Source organism: Musa acuminata, chromosome BXJ3-9, assembly GCF_036884655.1.
Source record: "Musa acuminata AAA Group cultivar baxijiao chromosome BXJ3-9, Cavendish_Baxijiao_AAA, whole genome shotgun sequence".
NCBI classification, from domain to species: Eukaryota; Viridiplantae; Streptophyta; class Magnoliopsida; order Zingiberales; family Musaceae; genus Musa; species Musa acuminata.
The window spans coordinates 48521868-48543113 of NC_088357.1; the positions used below are offsets into that span (position 1 = coordinate 48521868).

The 21246-nt window shown below is 39.2% G+C and overlaps 4 protein-coding genes across 10 annotated transcripts; 3 read left to right on the forward strand and 1 right to left on the reverse strand.

The window, feature by feature from the left end:
• The first annotated feature begins 69 nt into the window (after positions 1 to 69).
• Positions 70 to 7782, forward strand: LOC135648620 (tobamovirus multiplication protein 1-like). Of its 4 annotated transcripts, none has more exons than XM_065166467.1 (12): positions 70 to 1420; positions 1668 to 1758; positions 1824 to 1876; positions 2156 to 2248; positions 2354 to 2425; positions 3606 to 3678; positions 3759 to 3804; positions 3904 to 3967; positions 4644 to 4697; positions 5300 to 5377; positions 5474 to 5605; positions 7654 to 7782. In XM_065166467.1, exons 1-11 carry the CDS (start codon positions 1199 to 1201, stop codon positions 5564 to 5566), a joined length of 939 nt encoding a protein of 312 aa, XP_065022539.1. In that variant the 5' UTR covers positions 70 to 1198; the 3' UTR covers positions 5567 to 5605; positions 7654 to 7782. The 4 variants fall into 4 exon arrangements, with proteins under 4 accessions (XP_065022539.1, XP_065022538.1, XP_065022541.1 ...); XM_065166466.1 differs by having other exon boundaries at positions 5474 to 5600; XM_065166469.1 differs by lacking the exon at positions 7654 to 7782 and adding an exon at positions 5712 to 5891.
• LOC135648619 (CRS2-associated factor 2, mitochondrial-like) lies at positions 6566 to 9395 on the forward strand. Of its 4 annotated transcripts, none has more exons than XM_065166463.1 (5): positions 6574 to 7299; positions 7654 to 7781; positions 7876 to 8101; positions 8317 to 8444; positions 8899 to 9395. In XM_065166463.1, exons 1-5 carry the CDS (start codon positions 6747 to 6749, stop codon positions 8905 to 8907), a joined length of 1044 nt encoding a protein of 347 aa, XP_065022535.1. In that variant the 5' UTR covers positions 6574 to 6746; the 3' UTR covers positions 8908 to 9395. The 4 variants fall into 4 exon arrangements, with proteins under 4 accessions (XP_065022536.1, XP_065022535.1, XP_065022537.1 ...); XM_065166462.1 differs by having other exon boundaries at positions 6594 to 7299; positions 8908 to 9395; XM_065166464.1 differs by lacking the exon at positions 8899 to 9395 and having other exon boundaries at positions 6566 to 7299; positions 8312 to 8444.
• A 1323-nt stretch (positions 9396 to 10718) lies between these two features.
• Positions 10719 to 16110, reverse strand: LOC135648918 (uncharacterized). The gene is made up of 5 exons (XM_065166936.1): positions 15614 to 16110; positions 13835 to 14579; positions 13506 to 13749; positions 11990 to 12052; positions 10719 to 11000 (listed from the first exon to the last, which is right to left on the reverse strand). Exons 1-5 carry the CDS (start codon positions 16014 to 16016, stop codon positions 10941 to 10943), a joined length of 1515 nt encoding a protein of 504 aa, XP_065023008.1. The 5' UTR covers positions 16017 to 16110; the 3' UTR covers positions 10719 to 10940.
• Positions 16111 to 17371: 1261 nt separating this feature from the next.
• LOC135649369 (uncharacterized) lies at positions 17372 to 20613 on the forward strand. Its single transcript, XM_065167644.1, has 3 exons — positions 17372 to 17905; positions 18420 to 18555; positions 18653 to 20613. The coding sequence occupies exons 1-3, from the start codon at positions 17757 to 17759 to the stop codon at positions 20285 to 20287; spliced, it is 1920 nt and encodes a 639-aa protein (XP_065023716.1). The 5' UTR covers positions 17372 to 17756; the 3' UTR covers positions 20288 to 20613.
• The last annotated feature ends 633 nt before the right edge of the window (positions 20614 to 21246 follow it).

Genomic DNA, 21246 nt, shown 5'->3' on the forward strand with positions numbered 1-21246 from the left:
TGCTGATTGTAATATTCTATTTGCTAATATGTGTATATTACAACATATAAATATAAATAGAATAATAAATCTGTAATTTACGTGTTTCGGGATCTTAAAATTAAGGGGGAAGAATTTGGGGTTGGCAGGGGGAAGAACGACGACCAGCCGGCACCCAATCGGCGGCGCCACCTCGCACCTCAGTCGCGCCCTCCTCGCCCTCGCCGTCCGCGCCGTCTCACCTTCCTCTGTCCGTTCCCTCCTCGACGGCCTCCTCTCTTGCCCCTCCGCCACGGCGTCCGACCTCACGTCACCGTCCTCTTCTGTCAGGCCAGCGTGCTCTCCGATGACCTCGGTACTTTCGAAGCATCCCTCGACGGTTTCCTTTTCGCCTGCGTCCTCTTCAAGAACCACGTTCGTGTCTTCCAAGATTTCACCCTTTCGAACGGTATAAAAGCTGATCTTGCCATTTTGTGAGTCGGGCTCCTCAAGATGCTTCTTTTCCATTTGGACGAGATTTATCTCGCCGTTAGCCCCTTCGACTCGATCCGTCGACGGCCTCCTCTTTGCCTGCATCTTCTCCAAGAACTACGTTGATGTCCCAAGAATCTTCCACGATTTTACCATTTCCTACAGCACAGAGCCTAATCTTGCCATTTGTTGAAAGCTTTCCACGATGTGAGGGTCGTCCAATTCGACTTCTTGCCACATGGTGATTTCTGACCACCCAGAAGAAGGTTCAAAGATCCCATCTTCACATGCTTGCCGTCGTCGACTGGGCTGTCTTATTAAGACGGGTGGTGTCAAGGCAGGATCAAAGGATGCTTACAACAGCAAGCAATAAAAGTGGTCTGCCATTTGACTGCGTGCATGCACCGATCAGTCTGCAACAGCAGAGAAAGCGCAGAAGAGAAATGTTGCTCTTACAACTTCCCGCAATTACAATCACCAGCAGGTAAGCATGCCCGAAGATGAGCTCAAGCCATTAACGGCGGTAGGCTGTGGGTCAGGTGATGGGCACGTCAGTCAAAGACTGTGATGACAAGAGATGTGATACGTGGAAGCGGAGAATCCAACACAGATTCATCGGGCCAGTTTGACAGAGAGATTGGCCCATTAGGAAGTGTTAGTGAGAGGCAGGAAAGGAAGACGGGACCGGTTGGTTGCTTCCCTCTGCTTCTTTTCTTCGCTCGTGCAATCTTTCCTTCTTACAAGTTGTATGTATGTGTGGGAATATTCGAGCATCTCGTCTTCCATCAAGTCTCGCTTTTCCTCTCTCTCAAACACACAAAAGATCGGGCAGAGGGTAGACACAGAGATGATGTGGCCGGCTGCAAGCGTGCAGAACTGGTGGGATGAGATGAACGACTCATCCAAATGGCAGGACGTGGTCTTCTACTTCCTGTGCGCTGCATACTCACTCGTCTCTGCTGTTGCGCTGGTAGTCCCTCCATCCTTCACTTCTTTAGTCGATGAAGATGCTGTGATTTCAACATTTTCTTAATGTACTTAGTTGTGATGGATCTGTCATCTCTCTCCCTCTCTCTCGATCGCGGAGGAAAACTTCTTGTTGCTTGTTAATGTGGTATTAACTTTGGAATTTTTTGATCTTATGTGGACTCTCCATGTGTTAGCTTACTCGCTCCTTTTGAGAAGATTGCAACTTTGAAACTATGAGTTCTGTGCAGATTCAAGTGGTGAGGATTCAGCTTCGAGTCCCTGAATATGGTTGGACCACGCAGAAGGTCTTCCATTTTATGAATTTCATTGTGAACGGAGGTGACCTTGGCATCTTTATGTCTCTGTTTCCTGTTTAAGATCATGATAGCGAATCTGTGCTGCAGTGCGTGCCGTCGTCTTCGGATTTCACAAAAATGTTTTTCATTTCCGGCCGAGGGTAAGTGAGATATTTTAGATTCAACTCTTCAAAAAATGATGTCTACTGGATGGATTGTTTTAGCTTTTCAAAGATTCTTTAGTAGCTTGATGTTTTCCCCTTTAAAAGTGTTACCTTAAGGATAAAACAGTTGCTATCTTAATAGTAAATGAAGAAAGATGTTATCTGAAGATCTTGATCTTGTTCATGGTCATGTTGTTTTTAATCCTTTTTTGGTTTTCAGAACAGTACCATATGCTTCAATCTGAAATTCATTGTTGAAAGCTTCTTGTTTACCAGGTTTTCACTCTAGTGTTATTAGACCTTCCTGGAATATTATTCTTTTCTACCTACACGCTGCTAGTGCTTTTCTGGGCTGAAATATATCATCAGGTAAGTTTGAATTCTTGTGTCCTCTTTGTTATGCAGCTATACATTCTGTAACCATGTGTTTAATGTTTTTCTCATTCATATGATAATATTGATATGACATTGTAGGCAAGGAGTCTTCCTTCAGACAAGCTGAGGATCATATACATCATCGTTAATTGTGGGATATATGTCATACAGGTATCTATTTTGTCTTGAATTTTTTTCGAGTCTTTAAACTCCCCAAGTTAATTGATGAACTTTCCATTAAGGTGTAATTTTAATTAACAAACCAAAATTAAACTTTAATGTTCTTTTCCGAGAAAATAATATGTGCTCAGTGCATTGTACTGGATTATTGAGTTTGGCAAAAGCCATGATGGTACTGCTATTGACAGTTCGATTGGATAAGATGGCAAAACATGAATATTTAACTAGATCGTCTGGTTGAAACTTTGTGTGCCAATACATAGGTAGTTATCTTCCCAGGAGACATTCTTCCAATCTAGCATATCACAAGGATACTTACAAGATGATGACAGTTAGTTCGTCATCAAATGAATCTTTGGTTGTTTGCACATTGAAAATCATCCTTTTATTTTCTTAATTTCAATAATCTAAGTTGCACTGGCTTTTTTTTCTGGTGATTGAGCCTTTTAAGTTATAATTTGTAATAGGCTAATCAAGGAGTTAATATAACAACCTGTTTAACCTTTGTAGATCAGTGAATTAGATAGAGCGGATCTTATTAGCATGGCTGGATATGGTTAAACTCAAGTTATTAACACCATGCTGTATCCTTTCATTTTTCCCAATGAGAAAATGCTGAGATATTACAATTTCAGTCAATTAACTTACAGTCTAATTGGGACACTATTTTATACATCTTGCCATCCTAGAGTTCCCTTCTGAAGTTTGAGTGTGGAACTAACCATAGCTAACCCTAATCTTGACATGCGTTAACCCACATAGAGTCCATAGAGTTTTTTTCTGGTACCAATTTTATTGATTAATTTAATATTTAAATAATTTCTATCATCAATGTGGCTGAAGAACTTGTTCGTTTGAATAATGTGTCCTAAACTCTCATTTAATAGTAGTAGCAGCTAGACCCACTCGTACATGTCTTCTCATTATTACCTGATATAGGACTATCAAGATATCTTAGTTTGGCACAACCTAATAATGACCTTTTATACGAACTGCTTGGTAGTTGAGGCTTTACGGCTTGATATTGTATAGAAACTGCTTGGTGATAAGATCTTGAACAAGGAAAATTGGAAGTTGTTAATAATAGCAGTGATTTGACTATAGTATAATGTATTATTTTCTTTTGTCTTCAGCTTTTGTTTTAGTGCTGATGATATGAGACTTGACATAGGTTTGCATATGGATTTATCTGTGGATACATGACAATCGGATTGTCGAATCAATTGGAAGTATCTTTGTTGCAGGTAGGTTTTGACGTCTTTCTAGTCTACTCATTGTGTTGTTTCATTATACGACCTTACTAATTTTGCTTTTTCTTCATCAGTGCTATCCTTTATAGCTGCAGTTGGTTTCATACTATATGGAGGAAGGTGATGATTCGATCATATTCTGCCGAAATAACTTGCTTTCTTCAATGCCTGAAATTTGTAACACAGGCAGGTTTCATTTTTAACATGGTTTTATAATAGGCTATTTTGCATGCTGAGGCAATTCCCCATAGAATCCAAGGGGCGACAGAAGAAGCTTCATGAGGTTCAACTTCCTATAAGAACACTGGAATCCATATTGATTGCAGCATGTAGGAAATCTTGAAGAAAGTTGTTAGAAAATAGAAACAGAGAATAAGATGTCTTCACTAGCCATGATCTTGGGGACAAAGATCTGTTTATGTGTCTGCTCATAAATTACTGTGAACTACATTTAATATATTTAGAGATCTTATGGTGACGATCATGCATGTGCTTTCATATGTTCAGACGGCCAAAAGAAAAGGATCTGATTTTACTCAAAACTGTAGTTGACTCTACCTTTGTTCTAAAGATGGGTATACTTTCAATTTGTCTTGTTCTTTGTGGCCTATTGACAGTGTAAACAAAACATTCATGTGACCCAAGTCATCTTCAATTTTTCATTTGTCTTTCTCCTCGTGTTACCTTGTGCTTTTCCTTGCCAGTTTGTTGGAAAACATGTTACTGCTATTTTAAATTTTCCCGAATAGCCTGCTAGATTTGTGGTGCCAGGTACAAATATCTGGATTTCTATTCTAATAGCAATTCAAATTGTTGATATTGTACGCTTAAAAGTTTCATTTAGTGCAATATGCATTTGAACAGTTATGACTTGCTCGATACATCTGAAACATTTTTTCTTAGTACAAGCGTGGAGAGTTTGCTCTTCTGCTAATGTGGCATTTGTTGAGGTGGTGCAGGTCGGATCTGTTACAGCGATATGTTTCACCTGTTTCCTCGTAAGATGCTGTGTGGTGAGTATTTGTTTCCATCTCTATTATGTGAAACATTTGTTCTGTTATTTACATATTTGCTTCTTTAATTTACAATGCAAAGCAACATGAAGGCCTATTATTCCATCAAAGGGAGAGAACAACTTATGTATATATATACTCCTGAATATTATTCGGAGACAAAAAAGGCCTTTGTATTTAGTTGTATTTTGCATTAACATTGTTTGAACTAGTTTGTTTCTCTTTCTTTATCTGCAGTTATCAGCCAATTGGCCTCGGTTACCTCTTCTCCTACATAGTACATTAAAAATTATTGTCTTCTCACTTCCTTGTGGTATGGTCTTAAATTCTGGATATACAAGAATCAAGGTTTCCATCTGGAATATAGAAAGTTGATCTAGCCAAAAATGCCATCATTATGAGATGGTTTGTGTTCTGTGCAGAGTTAAGATGTTGAAGGAAATTACCAGAAACAATTATGTTTTGTTTTATTTGACTCGGCATAGAATTTTATCGTAGTAGCTGTTTATCTATTTGGATTTAAGACTCTTCAGAGGGAGAAGTTGTGTGAATAATCTTGCTGATTGCTTTCCATCTGTTAATTTACTTTCATATCATTGCAGGTTGGCTTATCGGCCTTCGATACAGATATGTCTCTCGATGTATTGAATCACCCAATTCTTGATCTCATCTATTATACGGTAAACTACTACATGGGTTATCTAAGCTTTGGAACAACAGCGGCTAATATCATGGTTCCAAAAAGATTAATTTTCTCTGTATGTATTATGATCCAGCTGACCGAGATACTTCCCTCGGTGCTTGTTCTATATATACTACGGAAGCTGCCTCCGAGAAGAGTATCGGGGCAGTATCATCCCATCCGATAGAGCATGGAGTCATCCCAAACGGACCTGTTTAGAGGTAAGGTGTGATTTTTCTCTTATTAGTTTGGTTGGTGATATATCAGTGGTGAATGAGCATGCTTTATGAACATCTTACATGACTCTTTGTTGCATTCTGTATTACTGGCAGGAACTCTTACCACTCTTGGGTAGGACATAACTAGAAATCAATTTGCCCGACTCTTCTGACGAGTAATTGAATCTTGTATATTAAAAGTGGGAGTTGGTTCTATCATGAGGCTACAACTTCATGGGATGATACTTGTATTTTTCGATGAAGTGAATCAAGGACTAATATGACTCTTTTTAATACTTCATGCGAAAGAGTTGTTAGATTATATGATCCATTATAATTAAATAAGATATATAATAAAATTAATTAGATTCTGATGATAGATATTAATTAATAGAAAAAAAGTTTATATTATAATAGAATTTCTTAGGAGATGTCTTCACAAGAGGAACTCTTTTAATAACTTATCCTAGACCTTTTGTTCTTGTCTATAAATAGACAAGATCTCTAGAGAGTAAAAGAGATACATAACCTTTTGCTTTCGTCTATAAATAGATAGGATCTCTAGGGAGTGAAAGAGATACATAATACAATTGAGAGATAATAGTTTAATCATTGATTTCAATCTAAGTGATCTAAAAAGAAGGAACTCTTTTAATAAGAGGAATTTTTTTAATAATTTATCTTAGGCTTTTTGCTCTCATTTATAAATAGAGAGGATCTCTAGGAAGTGAAAAAGATACATAACGCAATTGAGAGATACCTAGGAGTTTTGTTCTCTTTGTGGATTATTCGGATGATGCCCTTGCAGATCATATAGAGATCCTCTTTATGCTATCAAAAGTTATCGATTTCTTCCACCTTTGGTAAGAACAGCTTGGCAGATAATACATTACTGATTTCAATTTATGTCACGAATAATATCAATTTTAATTTAAATATTTTGATCAATGATTTAGACTAAATAAATTTAATAGATCTAATTTTAGCATGATGATATCAGTTAGTTTAGTTATTAAGAATTTTAAAATTAATTTAATATTATCTTAATCATTTATCTTCATTAAAAAAAACCCCGGCAAGGATTAAACCCGAGTGCTCTGTACAACCCCGTTCTGTGTCACGCCGCCGTCACCGTCCCTCTCCAACCCGATGCGGCGTAGGCTGCTGCTCTCCGTCACCGTCCCTCTCCGAACCCGAACCCTAATCTCGCCTCCTCTCCTCTCCTCCCCGTCTCATCACCTCCTCTCTCGCTCGAACAAGCACTCTGCGTCTCCCCACGACGATCCCCACGACCCTCCCTTCTCCCCTATCGCCAAAGCCCCGAACCCTAAACCCAAGCAGTCCCCCAAAGCCCGGAACCCTAAACCCAAGCAGGCCCCCAAAGCCCTGCCGTCCGGCATGGACAAGTCCTCTCTCCCTTTGCACTCCGACCTCCCCTTCGATTTCCGTTACTCCTACTCCGAGACCGATCCGTCCCTAAGGCCGATCGGGTACAGGGAGCCACCGCGCTTCTCGCCATTCGGCCCCGGGCGCCTGGACCGGAAATGGGACGGCCTGTCGGCGCCGGCGACCGGGGAGGCCGCGGAAGATAGGGTGTCCGACGACCGGAACTCGGTGCTCGGGGATCCGCTCACAGAAGAAGAGGTCGATGAGCTCGTTGAGCGGTATCGCCATAGCGATTGCTCTCGTCAGATCAACCTAGGTTGGTTGCTCCTTTTACCGATTTCAAGTTTTAATTTTTCATTCTGCCTGGGGCTTTCCATCATAATCTCGGCCCTTGTATTGTCCACAGTGGCAGTCAGGATCTGGCCGTCATATCTAATGCCAGAAACCAGGTTTATCACATGTCAATCTTGCTTCCCTGATAGCAAATCTTGCAGCAGACTCATCTACATTGTGTGTAAACAAGTTCTCAGCTATCCGCATTTTGATCATTTCACGATTACATGTTTCAGTTTGTACTTTGGAAGCTCTGTCCTGCACAAGTTCCTCGCACTGTGCAAATATGTATTCCCATTATATATTGATACAATCAAGCAACATTATGCTTCCCCAGGGACAGGTGGTGTCACTCACAATACGCTGGAGGACATCCACAACCATTGGAAGAGAGCTGAAGCTGTAAGGATCAAGTGTCTAGGAGTCCCAACCCTCGACATGGATAACCTCTGCTTCCACCTAGAGGTGGAAATGCAGTTCTGTATTCCGCATCAAAAGTTTTATATGCTTTTGCGCCATAATAACTTTCACAACTAACATGGTTGTTGCATATGTCCAGGATAAAACAGGTGGAAAGATCATATATCGACATATTAACATCCTCCTGCTATATCGTGGACGGAACTATGATCCCAAGCAAAGGCCAGTCATACCCTTAATGTTATGGAAGCCACTGGCACCGATATATCCTAGGCTCGTTCCAAAGGTTGCTGAGGGTTTGACTTTTGAGCAAACAAAAGAGTTGAGGAATAGAGGATTGAACACACCAGCTCTGATGAAACTCAGTATGTTGCAACAAATACTAATGCATGCTGCTTGAAAGTTGAAATACTTGATTTCTTCCGTATGTTCTTGGTAAACATTCAGTGAGTTTTTGGAAGCACTTTAACTCATAGTCTGTAGCCTTGTTCATATCATTAATCTCGGTGACTAAAAAGTTCGATTCACATTTATTTAGTGGTGCCTGATTTATATTCCTGACAGAGTTGTTTCAGTGCAGCCAGGAATGGTGTGTATGCGAATGTGGTGGAGAGGGTCAGGGAGGCCTTCAGAACTTCAGATGTTGTGAGACTGGACTGTGCTTACGTATATACTAGTGATTGCAAAAAGATCGGTGTGAAGCTTAGGGTATGAATTCTGCGCCTTGTCGTATTTCGGATACTGTTTCCAGTTGCTGAATTTGTTAACTTGGTTACTACCTTGTCATGTAAAACTGTGAAATATGAAATGAGCATGCTGTAGAATTTTCTCTTGAAGCTGTTTGTCACAGTGCTCACTGGATGTGTTTTAGTACTACAACAAGAAATGCTCAATTAGACAACCCTATATCTGTTCTATCCTTTTGGTTACGTTTAACATGATTATAGTGTCCGCTAAATCTTAATATCAAGAAACAATGCTTTCTCCAAATGTTTTTATATGGACATGTGAATTGGACCAGAATGTGTCATAGCTTCTTCAAATTTATTGAGAGGCCTCATGTAATTTGAATGTCTTTGATCCATGCTTTAGTGACCATTTATTTGTAAAGTTGTATGTAGAAGCTTTTAAAGTTAATTGTGAATTTTGCTTATTTCATCAGTTTCTGTAGGATTTGGTCCCTTGTATTCCTATCCTATTTAAAGACGGGCAGATCATAATTTGGAGGGGAAGGGAGACCCAGGATTCTGATCAGTGCGACTCATAGCTCTTCGTTCAGACAAAAGCTTATTCACTTGCGATAAAGTCATTGAAGATGTTAAATCATATCTGCTTTTGCATGGGAGCGAGGACAAGATTTTGATGGATGTTGTATAAAGAAACACCTGAAGGTGCAGAATGTTATCAGTGTGCCAGTAGACTTATATGGTGTGGAATTGAAACGTCTTGGAACTATTAGTACTCTTTCTTTTCGCTGGAACCAAGTGAGAAGATTGCCAAATGTGCTCCCCCAGGAAAGAAACTAGGATTTTACTGGTCTTTTTGTGACAAATATGAAGTTTCCATCTCTAGGGTAGTGAGCTTTGAATGCAAAGCTTGTGTTGATCAACCATTTGACTCTTTGATAGTAACTTTCATAATGTTTACCATCTTTTTGTACTTGTTCTTTTTTTGTTTTCTCAATCTAAATCCTTTGTCAAATGCAGTTTCTTTTTGCCCCATGATGAAGAAAAAAGTCATAATGACAAATAAAGAGGATGAAGACTAGAGCATTGAATAAGCAATTTGATCTAAGTTAAACTTTAATACTTCTATTTGTTTCTAGCCTTAGTAGATGTTCTTGTTGCTAATTTCATCATCTGACCTTAGCCGGATGGTGAAGAACCTTTTTGCTAAATGCATTGCAAAATTGTAGCTATATTCTTGAGCCAAATATATTAATGCATTGCTAATGACCTTACGGTTGACTGTCTGAATCATGTGAAGGGTCAAATTATGGGCTGATGAAGTTATGTTAATCTCATTTCAACTTCTCTAGTTTGAGCCAAATATAGTAGTTATAAATCCCACGTAGAGTACTACAACAACAATTTTAAAGTTGACTACATAAACCTTCTAGAGTTGACAAGATAGATCTTTGGCATCATTAAGATTGATAAAAAAAATTATATTTAATTAAATTTAGAATGTATAAATTTTTATTTATATTTTCTACTATTTTTTTTATATCCTTTTTAATCTTTTCTCATACCACTAACTATCACATCTCTTTTAACTATCACAAATATATTATTGTTAAATCTACCACTATTATTTATCATTAAATCTATATCCTAAGTAAAATATTCATTAAATAATTTATAAAAATAATTTTTTTTTTTATCTTTTCTTAATCTTATTATCATTAACAAGTAATATTTTACTTCACCTTTAATTCATTTAATATTACCTAAATCTTTCACTTTCTTTCCCTAGCTTTAGGGATTTGATATATATATCATTATCATAAACTTCATCACGCATCGAGAATCTTCTTTCTTAAATTTCTAATCTTATTAGCAATTATAATCTAAATAATATTAACATTATCCTAATCGATATTTCAAGTCGATTCCCTTTCAATCCTATTCTTAAAAATATTTACATAATCATCTTTAAAATTTCACCATCTAATCATAATAAAATGTTTTACTATCTTTTTCTTCTTTTATTTTTTATAATAAATATCTAATACCATCAACCTATATTTTTTATAGGTATAATTATATAATTCTTATGAATAATTTTATCTACTTTTTAGTGAAAAAAAAACATATATTTAACTACAACTGTAACCAAGACTCCCAGAGTAACATCTTAAATACTTTTGCTTTCTGGATATAACCTTGGATCTAATGGGCAAGGCTCAATTTTTCTCTCCCTTTCAACCAAATTTCTAGCTAATGCTCATCTTTTCCATATGTAAACATGTATGCACAGAAATGCAACAGAGAAGATGCGGTAGCTGTAGCAGTAAGTAATCAGAAATATCTACATAGTCTGGGAGGTTTCTAAAAGAGCATGAATTTACTGTACAGAAGTTTTAAGATGTTACCACATGACATTAACACAAGCCAAAAGGCCAAATACTGTAATCTAAAATTGACCAAAACATGAACTGCTTTCTTACTGTGAAGGAAACATGCAGACTCCAGCAAACGCTCGTTATTTCGTTTTCTTCTTGGCAGCAGATTTCTTCCTCGGCTTCCTGAATCCACCACTATCCTGACATAAGCAAAAAATCCACATTTCAATTTGCACCTATTGGAAGTTTAATACTATTTCTGAATTCCACTAAATTGGATGGGATATATCGATCATGACTATTGGAATTAAGTGACATCATCTAATAAACATGCGGGTATATCATACAGCATAGTTTTTCAACCAATAAGACTAGAATTAAACATCTAGCTTAACAAACTGACTACATTGTGTAGATGACTCAACAAAAAGCAAAGAAAATATTCAGATGCTTGGCTTATCCCCCTTGCCAGTTCTGATCCTTCATCTAGGATGCATCTTTCCTCCATGGTCCCATCTCCCCAGTCGCCACACCTTTCATTCTAATCTTGCAGTTATGATATAATTATACTATTATTAAGCAAAACAATCAAGATAAGAGTACCATCCAAAAGTCGACCACAGCAAGCCAAGGATTCTTTTCTTTCTGAAAGATAAGGTTATTTGACACTATCTATAGAGTTATTTGACAAAGTGATCCCAAGACGAAAGACATGGACCTAAATATTAACAAGTTCAACATCATTCCCAATGTTTCTGAGCCAGATCTGAATAAAATTAAAAGGAATATAATAAAAACCATCTCCAATTAGTTGAACAAGGCTTCATCTTTGTGCTAAAAGACAATTTGGTTAAAGCTATTTCCACCTTTTTTTTTCCAGCAGAAGTCTAGGATAACATATGATCTTACAGCCAGGTTGGTATTCACTGTTCACCCCTGTGGTATTCATCTAATTTTCTGATGTACATATAATATCCGTCAAGCTAACAGAACAAGAAAGAGACGCTAATTTTCTTGAATTTACGGACTTACGAGGCAGAATATAGAAAGAATCCTAAACAATAGAAAAGAAAACATACTGGTGCAGGCCCTCGTATATGTGATACTAATGACAATGAGCTATGCAACTAAAACATTTAAAATACAAATGACAACTATATACAATTAAGAAAGAAGTGGTCAACCTTACCTTCTTATACTGTCTATAGGCAACTCGACCTGTCAGCTCCTGTCCGTTTTTAGTTACATAAGCCTGCAATACATAAAAGAACAAAATTAAAATAATTATCACCATGAGAGGAAAACAGATTCAGGCACAACTTAAGAAGCCACTGTTGCCAACTATTAGGAATTGAGCACAAAGAAAGTATTGTAACCATCTTAAGCTAGGATAATTGGAGGTCACAGAATAATTTAAATGTATTTATTCGTTTTAAATATTATTCTCCAATTTTTGGCATAAATTGATGTAAGATCACATTAGAGATTCACTGAAGGTCAAAATTTTATGATTTTAAAAGGCTTAACACCTTGATGTTTGCTGTCCAGGGCACAACACGTTAATAATCACAATAATAGTAATTAACCATATGTCCAATTGTTAAAAGATAAAAAGGATAATTGATATTAATTCTTGAGATAATAGAATTTCAAACAACAGCAAACATCAAGCTATAATCTCAGTCCTCAAAATAAAAAATAAAAATAAAACCATGAATAATCAACAGTTCGATGTTGCTAAGATATTCAATAGACAACAAGGATGATTTCAGTCTCTAATAAATAGCAATTTGCCAAGGGTTTGAGATAACCCTAAGATAGAGAATAAATAGTAAGGCTAATATTAGCAGAAAATTGATATGAAAAACGTGTGTTTCAGCAGTAGCAGAGAAGAAAGAAGAGATGGAATTGAAAGAAAAAAGAAAAGGAGTAGAAAAAGGGACACAGAATTCTTCTGTTTCTTATCTCCAATTCACATTCAGGACTCAAATAAGACAAGCTAAATGGTGTCTTATTTTTCCTAGGACTCTTTTGTACTAAAATGAAAAGATCAATCAGCCATTGCTTGCAACAAGACCAACTGATCGTTGAAGTGTTATTTGAGCTTGAACTCAACTAAAACTTCCCAGGCAGGCCACTCTACCGTCCACATACTGACACACTATACAAGTAACAAAAAATGGTACCGATGAATGCAACAAGCTCTGATGAAATTTTAAGTCTAACTGTTTATTAAAGCCTAACCTAACACACGACACAATAACTAAAAGCTAATTGCATGATTCTAGACTGAATAAACTTAAATATTGATGTCTGTTTGAACCACCAATTATACGTGACTTTGAGCTTGATTCAGTTGTTTGCGGAAATTTTTTGTACTGCACCTTTTTTCTTTTAATCTTTCCTTGCTATTGAGTAACAAGATAATCAAAGTTCGTATTTAGCCCATATATTTAACAACAGCAACATGTCATCTCTTCATGTTTCTAAAAGTTGCACAATTCTATTCGGATAAGTCATACATTAACTGGAACTAATTAAAAACAAAAATCAGTGGATAAAAGTGAGTAGTTATGACAGTCAATTAAAGAAAAATCATGAGAAAAAAACAAAGAACAAGAAGAATTGTCTGATAATTTTCAAAGTGTTCTAATCATTTATTATAAATTCTTCAAACCAATCAGCAATTGAGACATGTGAATTACCTTTCTTCCATTTTGATCAGTAAACCAGTGACCAGATTGATGACCTGATGCATGGACTCGCCTTTTTCCAGCATCTTTCGGAATAGCAGTGCAATTCTTGGGAGTCATCCAATCTCCAGTAGCATCTGACGACTTCTTCGGACTAGCATCCTTTGGCCTTTTCCCCTTCCTAAAACTTCTATTAAGACCCTGCTTGTTGGTTTTACAGGCTCGACTTCGAACATCCGTGGTGCTGAATTGACTCCTATCACATGAAAGAACAAAGTAAAAAAGTATGTCAGATTAATGATAGAAATAATTATCAATCAAAATCTAATGTGATATCACACATGTAATTTAGATTTTCAGTCCCAGGTTGTTTCTCTGCTCCATGCAGTTCTGCACCAAGAGGAACAAAGTAACATAACCGTCTTTTCACTAACGTCTGAATCCTCATATCATCATGGTAGAAATACTGAAAAGCAGGAGGTTCTGGATTGGTCAAGTTGCATTGTGGCTTAGTGTTTCTGGAGATGCTTATCTGCTGATGGGAACCTTCAATTTCATCAGCTAATGCTTTTGTACCACTTACTCTTGAACTACAAAAAGTCAAATCCTCTTCTCTGTGCTGTCCTGGTCTTGGATCCTTCTTTGATTTGAAATACTCTTCACAGAACTCATCCAGAGCAGGCGTGGCTAAGTTTATGTTATTTACAGGATTAAAATCTTTCCAAAAACTATCCTCCAGATGTTTTCTGTATTTCAAACTTCTCTGCTGTTCATTCTCTGAAATTAGGTTTTGATGCCTCAATTTAGATGCATCAACTTTATTTTTGTACTTGTATTTGTCCTCACTGGCTGAGTCATCTGAATCTGAACTCAATAGGTGTATTTTTCGTATGGGAGTACTCAAATTCTGAAACACTTTCTTATTGCAGATTTCATGGGAAACTGCTGAAGGTAAGACATCAAATGGTCGTGAGATTTTTGGCACCATCAACTTGGTTGTAGATTGACCTGTAAGGACTCCATGATTTTGCAGTGAAAACTTTGAAAAGCTGCCAGCAATGTGGTTTCGTACTGAAGAAGACTTATCTGCAACATCAGCCATTAGCAGATGAAATTCTAAGCTTGACCTTTTTGTAATAGTGATTTTATAAAATGAAAGTAAAACTGGATTCTGAAACTATATGTCCTTTATCAATCTAAAAGGTAAGCTATTAGAAAGAGATTTAAGAACATAAACTTGCTGCCATATTTGCGTGAGGAATATATCAATATATTCTTCTTCAAAAAATTTGTGCATGATAGACAATCATCAAAGTCAACTGTCTGTGGCTAGAAAAGGCTGCTCAAGGCATTTCACTATCTAAAGCCAATTAGGAAGAAATTGGAATAGAATCTACAACTGGAACAACCATATGAATTTCAACTAAAACTATCCAAGAAGAGTATATGACAGATACTTCTTCAGATGTCAAAGTCAAGAACAGGTAGAATCTTGCAATCATGACAATTACTCAATTTCGTCAAAGGATATGAATTCAATGATGGTTCAGTAACCGAAGTCCAGTCAGAATCAGTAGCCAGGCAGCGTTGAGACTAAAACCTTAAGTGGGCAGGAAAGGGTGAGGGTCTCTTGACTAACAAAGGCATAAATAGCTCTATCTGGCAGGACCCAGCTTCAAACGCTTACTTGCCTTTGGAAGAAGCTGAATTCATAGTTGATTTCATTTGAGCAAGTTTAAATTTCGTGACCATGATCCTTCAAAAAGGATAGACACGCTCCATCCAGTGTTGTACCTGAAGTGGCATAAACCCTTAAAAGAAATGCAAAACACCTAAAGCAGGGAGATAGAGTAGAAAGAAATGGAAAGAAAGCCTATGGTGGTACTCTAAGAAGCTACATCCCTGCAAAAATTTATCCCTTCTTTACAAAAAATTATATTCTTATAATAGGAAAATTTTGACTTCTGAACGTCTTTCCAAGAACTGATCCGAACCTTGGACAAAGATTCCTTCTTTGTGTTGCATCGTCTCTCAATATGCACATGATAAAACATAAAACAATACAACAATCAAGATAAGACCCAAAAATTGACAGAAACCCTAAGACGGCCGTCGGTTACCTCGACTCGGATTATTTTCTGGGGATGAGAACTCCTCGATGTCATCGTCTAACAGTATCGAATCATCTCTCAGTTCACCGCCACCATCATCTAAAGAAGAATGAGCAACCAGCGAATTGCTACGACAGCGAGGAGGAGGCGGGCCTCGCCGCAGTCGCTTGAGAGCCGGCAGAGGGGTTCCCCAGATGGGCTCCGGATCTAACGCAATTCCAGGACCAATCGCTTCTCGCTCTTCCAACCGTTGATCTCGGAAGAGCTCCAAGTTAGGAGATTCTATTCCGGACAATGGATTAGGGAGAGGAGATCGCTCTTGTTCTTCCTCCTCTTCCTCACCTTCGGTGGGGAGATCAGCAAGGTCAAGATCGAGGCCGAGAGAGAAGGAAGGAGCCGAGAAGTCGCCCATCTGGAATCGAAACGGAGAAGGAAATCGAGGGAGAGCAAGCTCAGAGTAAAAGGGCGGAAGCCTTCGGCTCGATTTGGGGGGAAACGGGGCAATTTTTGGGGAGAGTTTTGCGCCAAATCGGAGATTCCAGCACCACTTAAATGGTCTTAACGGGTCGGATTCGGTCATGACCCACTTAACGATCAAGTCAAATTTGATCCGATCTTCGTGCTATGGCCGCACCTAAATAGTCTAAACGGGTCGGATTCGGTGAGGACCCACTTACCGATCAAGTCAAATTTGTTCCGATCTTCGTGCGATGGCCGCACCTAAATTGCCTAAACGGGTCGGACTCAGGTAGGACCTGAATCAGATTTGATCAGAACCTCGTCCAACGCGCACAAATTGTAAGCGACACGCACGACATGATGATGGAACATCGATAAATAAGGCTAAATCAAGCAAGATTAAATAATGACGAAGTAAATAAATGGTGAAATGAAACGCGATACCGTTCTTCCAAGCTGTGTAAGGTGCGAGATAAAGTAAGAATTTACAGTGGAGGGATTTAAAGCCTCCGTTTTAGTTCGCTGCATGTGGTCTCCACAGCTTTCTCAACATCGAGCAAAGCACAGTGCCAGTGGGCCACCACACGCATCTCTTCTGACAGAACGAACAAACTGCGGCAGCTGACCCACCAATCACGGTGGAACGCCGGTCTCGTCGCGTGGGGCGTGGTGGCACGCTATGACGCGGGCGGTAACAAAGCTCGCCTCTCGAGGTCCTCCGTGCACCTCGTCGCCTCCGCCGCACTCACCGCCAGCACAGCAAATATTATGTGGATCGTTTAGCAGAGAGCCACGTGGACATTGATACTGCAACTGAGCGTGTTCCCTGCGTAGGGACTTACAGCCGAAACAGGAAGGGTAGCTTCAGGCGAGATCTGGTTCCACGTATCGCCCTCGATTGATCGTATAATTAATTCATTACTTCTTTATTTTCTGGAAGAGGGTGATTATATTATATGATGCAGATGCAGATGCAGATGCAGAGGCACGTATTTTGTGACAGTTAATGCGGAGCAAATCACTCCATTGTAATAAAATGTTAAATTGATATAGAAATTATTTTAGCAAATTCATTTTTATTTTAGTGGTAAGTATAAATTTTATTACTTGATTTTTTTTCAAGTGCATACATATTCCTTTGAAACATAATTATATATGCCATTATGTTTAATTTAAGCTAATTTGATACTTTATTTTAGATTAATATTTAAAAAAATATATAATAGGAGCAGTTGAGGTCTTTTTACATTTTTATACACCTCTTTATATTCAAAGTTTATTTTTTGTATTTTTTGTATTTTTTGCTAAACCTCTCTCTCTCTCTCTCTCTCTCTCTCTCTCTCTGTCTCTCTGCGCTTTTGTGAGCGATCACGGTTTGCTCGATAGCTCGCTCTCCCCTCTTTTTGTAATGCTGTGGAAGTGACGTTATAGCCACTGCCGACCTCCGCCCACCTCCCTGGGATCCTCTCCTCGAAAACCCTGGCGCCGCCACCCTACTCCGATCCCCGTGCGGCGACGAAGCTCCATCCCCGCGGCCGGATTCGTAACCCCGCATTCCCCGGTGCTGGTGCAGAAGCCCGCCAGAGAAAGGGTGGCCCCGCTTCCGGCGGAAGGAGGAGCGGCCCCACCACCCCCTTGCTTCGGTGGAAGTTCAACGAGGCACCCCCGCCGAAGCCCAGCCGGAAGGCCGAGAATGCCGGCTCCAGTGAGGCACCGCCACCTCTCCCAGGAGTCTCCGCGAGGAAGCTCGCGGCGGGGATCTGGCATCTGCAGCCTCTGGATGCCGGTAGCGGCGTCCTCGGCGGCGGAGGAGAAGGCCGGCGAGCTCCTCCATGTCTTGAGGTAGGGTAGCACCAGTATCCCCACCCTCTTTATAGGGTTTCTTTTCTCTATGTAGATTGGTATGGATCTTGTGGAGAGTTCACATTTTGATGGTACACGTGTTAAAAACCAAGTTTATCTTGCTCAGTTCGTTCAAGATCATCCAAATCGGAACCTTTGAAACATCCTCAAAAGCTCTTAAGAAAAGGAAAATAGAATTCCCTTTACTCTTGATTCTCGAAGGAATTGGAAAAGACATGGGTATTTTGTCCTTGGAAACATTGTGTCTTTCCTTTTACCTGACTTGTGCTAGATTTCTTGCTGTTCTCATCAATCCTGGAACTCAAGCAGTTGTTAATACCATATCCATCTTTAACAATCCTAAAGAATGCTATGTGTTTAGTCAACTTCACTACGAATCTCTCATCTATAGTCTTGATGAGGGTTGTCAATGCATGTCCATAGTCTACGATGCACTTTGTATGTATGAATGCCATTATTCATTCACTCTGCACCTCTCCTTTCTACTTTGAAGCCCTATCCACGGGTATCAAGAAGTTCAGCTACTTTGTAATCCCCTCAGCACTGATCTCCACACTAATAAAAGTAAGAAGAACGATTTTGCCAGTCCTGTCTCAGTCTCAAGTCCAAGATATGGAAATATCCACAGGGTAAGCCTTTTATTTCTATGGTCTGAATGTATTCCTGCACCCTTTTTTTTTTTAGACAGCTACTGTAAGTCTGGTTGATATTTTTCATGTTGAACAGTTTGCTGGATTTCCGAGTGCTGAAATGGAGAAGGCAACTAAATGGGACCCTGGCAGCTCAATGACATTGGAGGAGGTCTATCGATTCTACAATCACCTGAAGGTTGTGGAACATGAGGATGTGAACACAGTGTCCATTGTTTCGTCTCTCTGTACTGAGCTGGAAAAGGCTCATGCCCGCATCAGTGAGCTTGAGACAGAACGGAGATCAGCAAAGAAAAAGTTGGATCAATTCTTGAAAAGCCTTGCTGATGAGAAGGCATCATGGCAGAGCAGAGAGCACGAGAAGGTCCAGGCTATAATCGAGGCAATGAAGGCTGACCTTGATAGAGAGAGGAAAAGGCGGCAAAGGATAGAGATTGTCCATACCAAGCTGGTCAATGAACTCGCTGAGACGAAGTTGGCTGCGAAGCAGCTCTTGCAGGACTATAAAAAAGAATGCAAAGCACGTGAGCTTGTTGAGGAGGTCTGTGATGAGCTCACGAAAGAGATTGGCGAAGACAAAGCTGAAATTGAATCACTGAAGATGGAAGCATTAAATATCCGAGAACAAGTTGAGGAGGAGAAGAGGATGCTGCAGATGGCAGAGGTATGGCGAGAAGAAAGGGTTCAGATGAAGTTAATTGATGCAAAGCTGACTCTTGAGGAGAAATACTCACAACTGAGGGACCTGAAAGCAGAGTTAGAAGCATTTTTGGCTGCAAGGATGGATGCGGACATGGATGTTGCACTAAGGAGGGAAGCTGAGTTGCTTAAAGAAAAAGCAAACTCAGTTACTGTTGAAGAGATAAAAGAGTTCTCTTACCAGCCACCACCTGCTTCAGAAGACATCTACGCTGTTTTTGAAGAACCCCAACCAAGACAAGAAACTAATGAAATAGACATCCAACTTTGCTGTGGTCATAGCCCTAGAAGCTATGCATCCAAGGTTAACACGGCAAGTCCTGAGACAGATGTCTTTCTAGGACATCCAATGAAGCAGCATGAGTTGATAGATAGCGATGATGATGTAGAAGATGATAGTGACTGGGAAACAGTGAGTCATGCCGAGGAGCAAGGCTCAAGCAATACACTTGATGTGAGTGAACCATCTGTTAATGGTTACTGTAAAGAAAGCAATGCTTCAGTGAGCATAGCAGACTGGGAGGAGAATGGAAACAACAGACTGAATAACGAAATCATCACGGATTGTTCTGCAAATGCAATGTCAAGAAAAAAGGTGTCTTCAATATGTAGGCTTTGGAGATCATCAACACATGATATTATTGAAGACCTGAAGAGAACACCGGTTGAGGTGAAACCTGGGAGGCTTTCAGATGGAAGGATCTCCAATGGAACCCGAGCTTCAACTAATGGTGAAGAATATCAGAAACTTTCAGTTGAGCATACAAATGGAATGATCTCCAAAGGAACCTTGTCTCCTGACTTAGGGTTCGGTGAAGTTGGTTTAAGCCCAGGTAGCATAACACAGTGGAGCTCTGCTGATTCACTGAATCTCCATACGACGCGAGAAATGAAAGGGTGTATTGAGTGGCCACGAGGCAAACAGAAGTACAGTTTAAAGGCGCAGTTGATGGAGGCAAGGATGGAGAGTCAAAAGATTCAGTTGCGGCATGTCCTTAAACAGAAAACTTAGCATGTTCGTTAATACAGGATATGAAGCGCCGAAAAAAGTGAATACATTCTTGCTCATCAAGAAAAGAATGTTTTCCTTTACTGAGGCTGTTTCGGACAGTCTCCACGAAAGATTGAACACCTTGCTATGGGATAGGCTTCATGGAACTTTAGCGCACAATTTTTGTGGAACTTGTATTCTGTTGTATATGCTGTCTGGACAACCAAATTCTGAGTAATGTCTTTGGAAAACTGTCAACCAGCAAATCTTGTGGAAAACTGGTAGTTATTGAGGAATTTTCGGCCTTGAACACCATGGTGATTATGCAATGAGCCAAAGTTTGTGAATTGTGCGTTAATTCCCAAAATGTTTACGGCAGATTGCTTTAACATCACTAATCAGAATGGCATACATATCTGATTACCTATGACATTAATTTCTTTGCATACAAATGCTACTTTTACTGCTTATACTTTTCCTACTACAAATACTTGTCAGAATGCCATACATTTGACGTAAGTTTCTTTGCTTACAAATGCTACTTTTACTACTTCAAGTACTTGTCAGAATGCCATACATTTCTGATTACCTATGACATCAATTTCTTTGATTACTAATGCTACTTTTACTGTTTAAACCTCTACTACTACAAATACTTCAAGTTGATGTATTCCTTCGAGTTGAATTAGGAACTGATCATGATCATTGCCTACAGTGAGCAGACATTATCATTCGTCGTTCTCTGCAATGATGAACTCGTTCCTACCATCTTCTCAATAAAAGGCAAACTGAAATCATCAAAACCTTTCTTGTTCCTTTTCTGAGAAGATCAAACGAGAACTTTGTGACACACGATTGGCGTCACAGGGAACTCGTGAATATCGATGCTGCTATGCTTTTGCCGCGAACGATCTGGAAGCTAATAGACGCGCATGGAGTGTCTTCTTGGGAGAGAGCTTCCGACGCTCGTTTAAGCTCTG

Coding starts and splice junctions, on each gene's coding strand:
- LOC135648620 (XM_065166467.1), top strand. CDS start 1,199: ATGTATGTGTGGGAATATTCGAGCATCTCGTCTTCCATCAAGTCTCGC. Junction 2,249..2,353: donor GGGCTGAAATATATCATCAG/GTAAGTTTGAAT, acceptor ATGACATTGTAG/GCAAGGAGTCTTCCTTCAGA. Junction 3,805..3,903: donor TTCATACTATATGGAGGAAG/GTGATGATTCGA, acceptor GTTTTATAATAG/GCTATTTTGCATGCTGAGGC.
- LOC135648918 (XM_065166936.1), bottom strand. CDS start 16,016: ATGGGCGACTTCTCGGCTCCTTCCTTCTCTCTCGGCCTCGATCTTGAC. Junction 13,750..13,834: donor ACTGAAAATCTAAATTACAT/GTGTGATATCAC, acceptor TTCATGTGATAG/GAGTCAATTCAGCACCACGG. Junction 11,001..11,989: donor CCTATAGACAGTATAAGAAG/GTAAGGTTGACC, acceptor TGCTTATGTCAG/GATAGTGGTGGATTCAGGAA.
- LOC135649369 (XM_065167644.1), top strand. CDS start 17,757: ATGCCGGCTCCAGTGAGGCACCGCCACCTCTCCCAGGAGTCTCCGCGA. Junction 17,906..18,419: donor GAGCTCCTCCATGTCTTGAG/GTAGGGTAGCAC, acceptor TCTACTTTGAAG/CCCTATCCACGGGTATCAAG. Junction 18,556..18,652: donor GATATGGAAATATCCACAGG/GTAAGCCTTTTA, acceptor CATGTTGAACAG/TTTGCTGGATTTCCGAGTGC.
- LOC135648619 (XM_065166462.1), top strand. CDS start 6,747: ATGCGGCGTAGGCTGCTGCTCTCCGTCACCGTCCCTCTCCGAACCCGA. Junction 7,300..7,653: donor CTCTCGTCAGATCAACCTAG/GTTGGTTGCTCC, acceptor ATGCTTCCCCAG/GGACAGGTGGTGTCACTCAC. Junction 8,445..8,907: donor AGATCGGTGTGAAGCTTAGG/GTATGAATTCTG, acceptor CAGTTTCTGTAG/GATTTGGTCCCTTGTATTCC.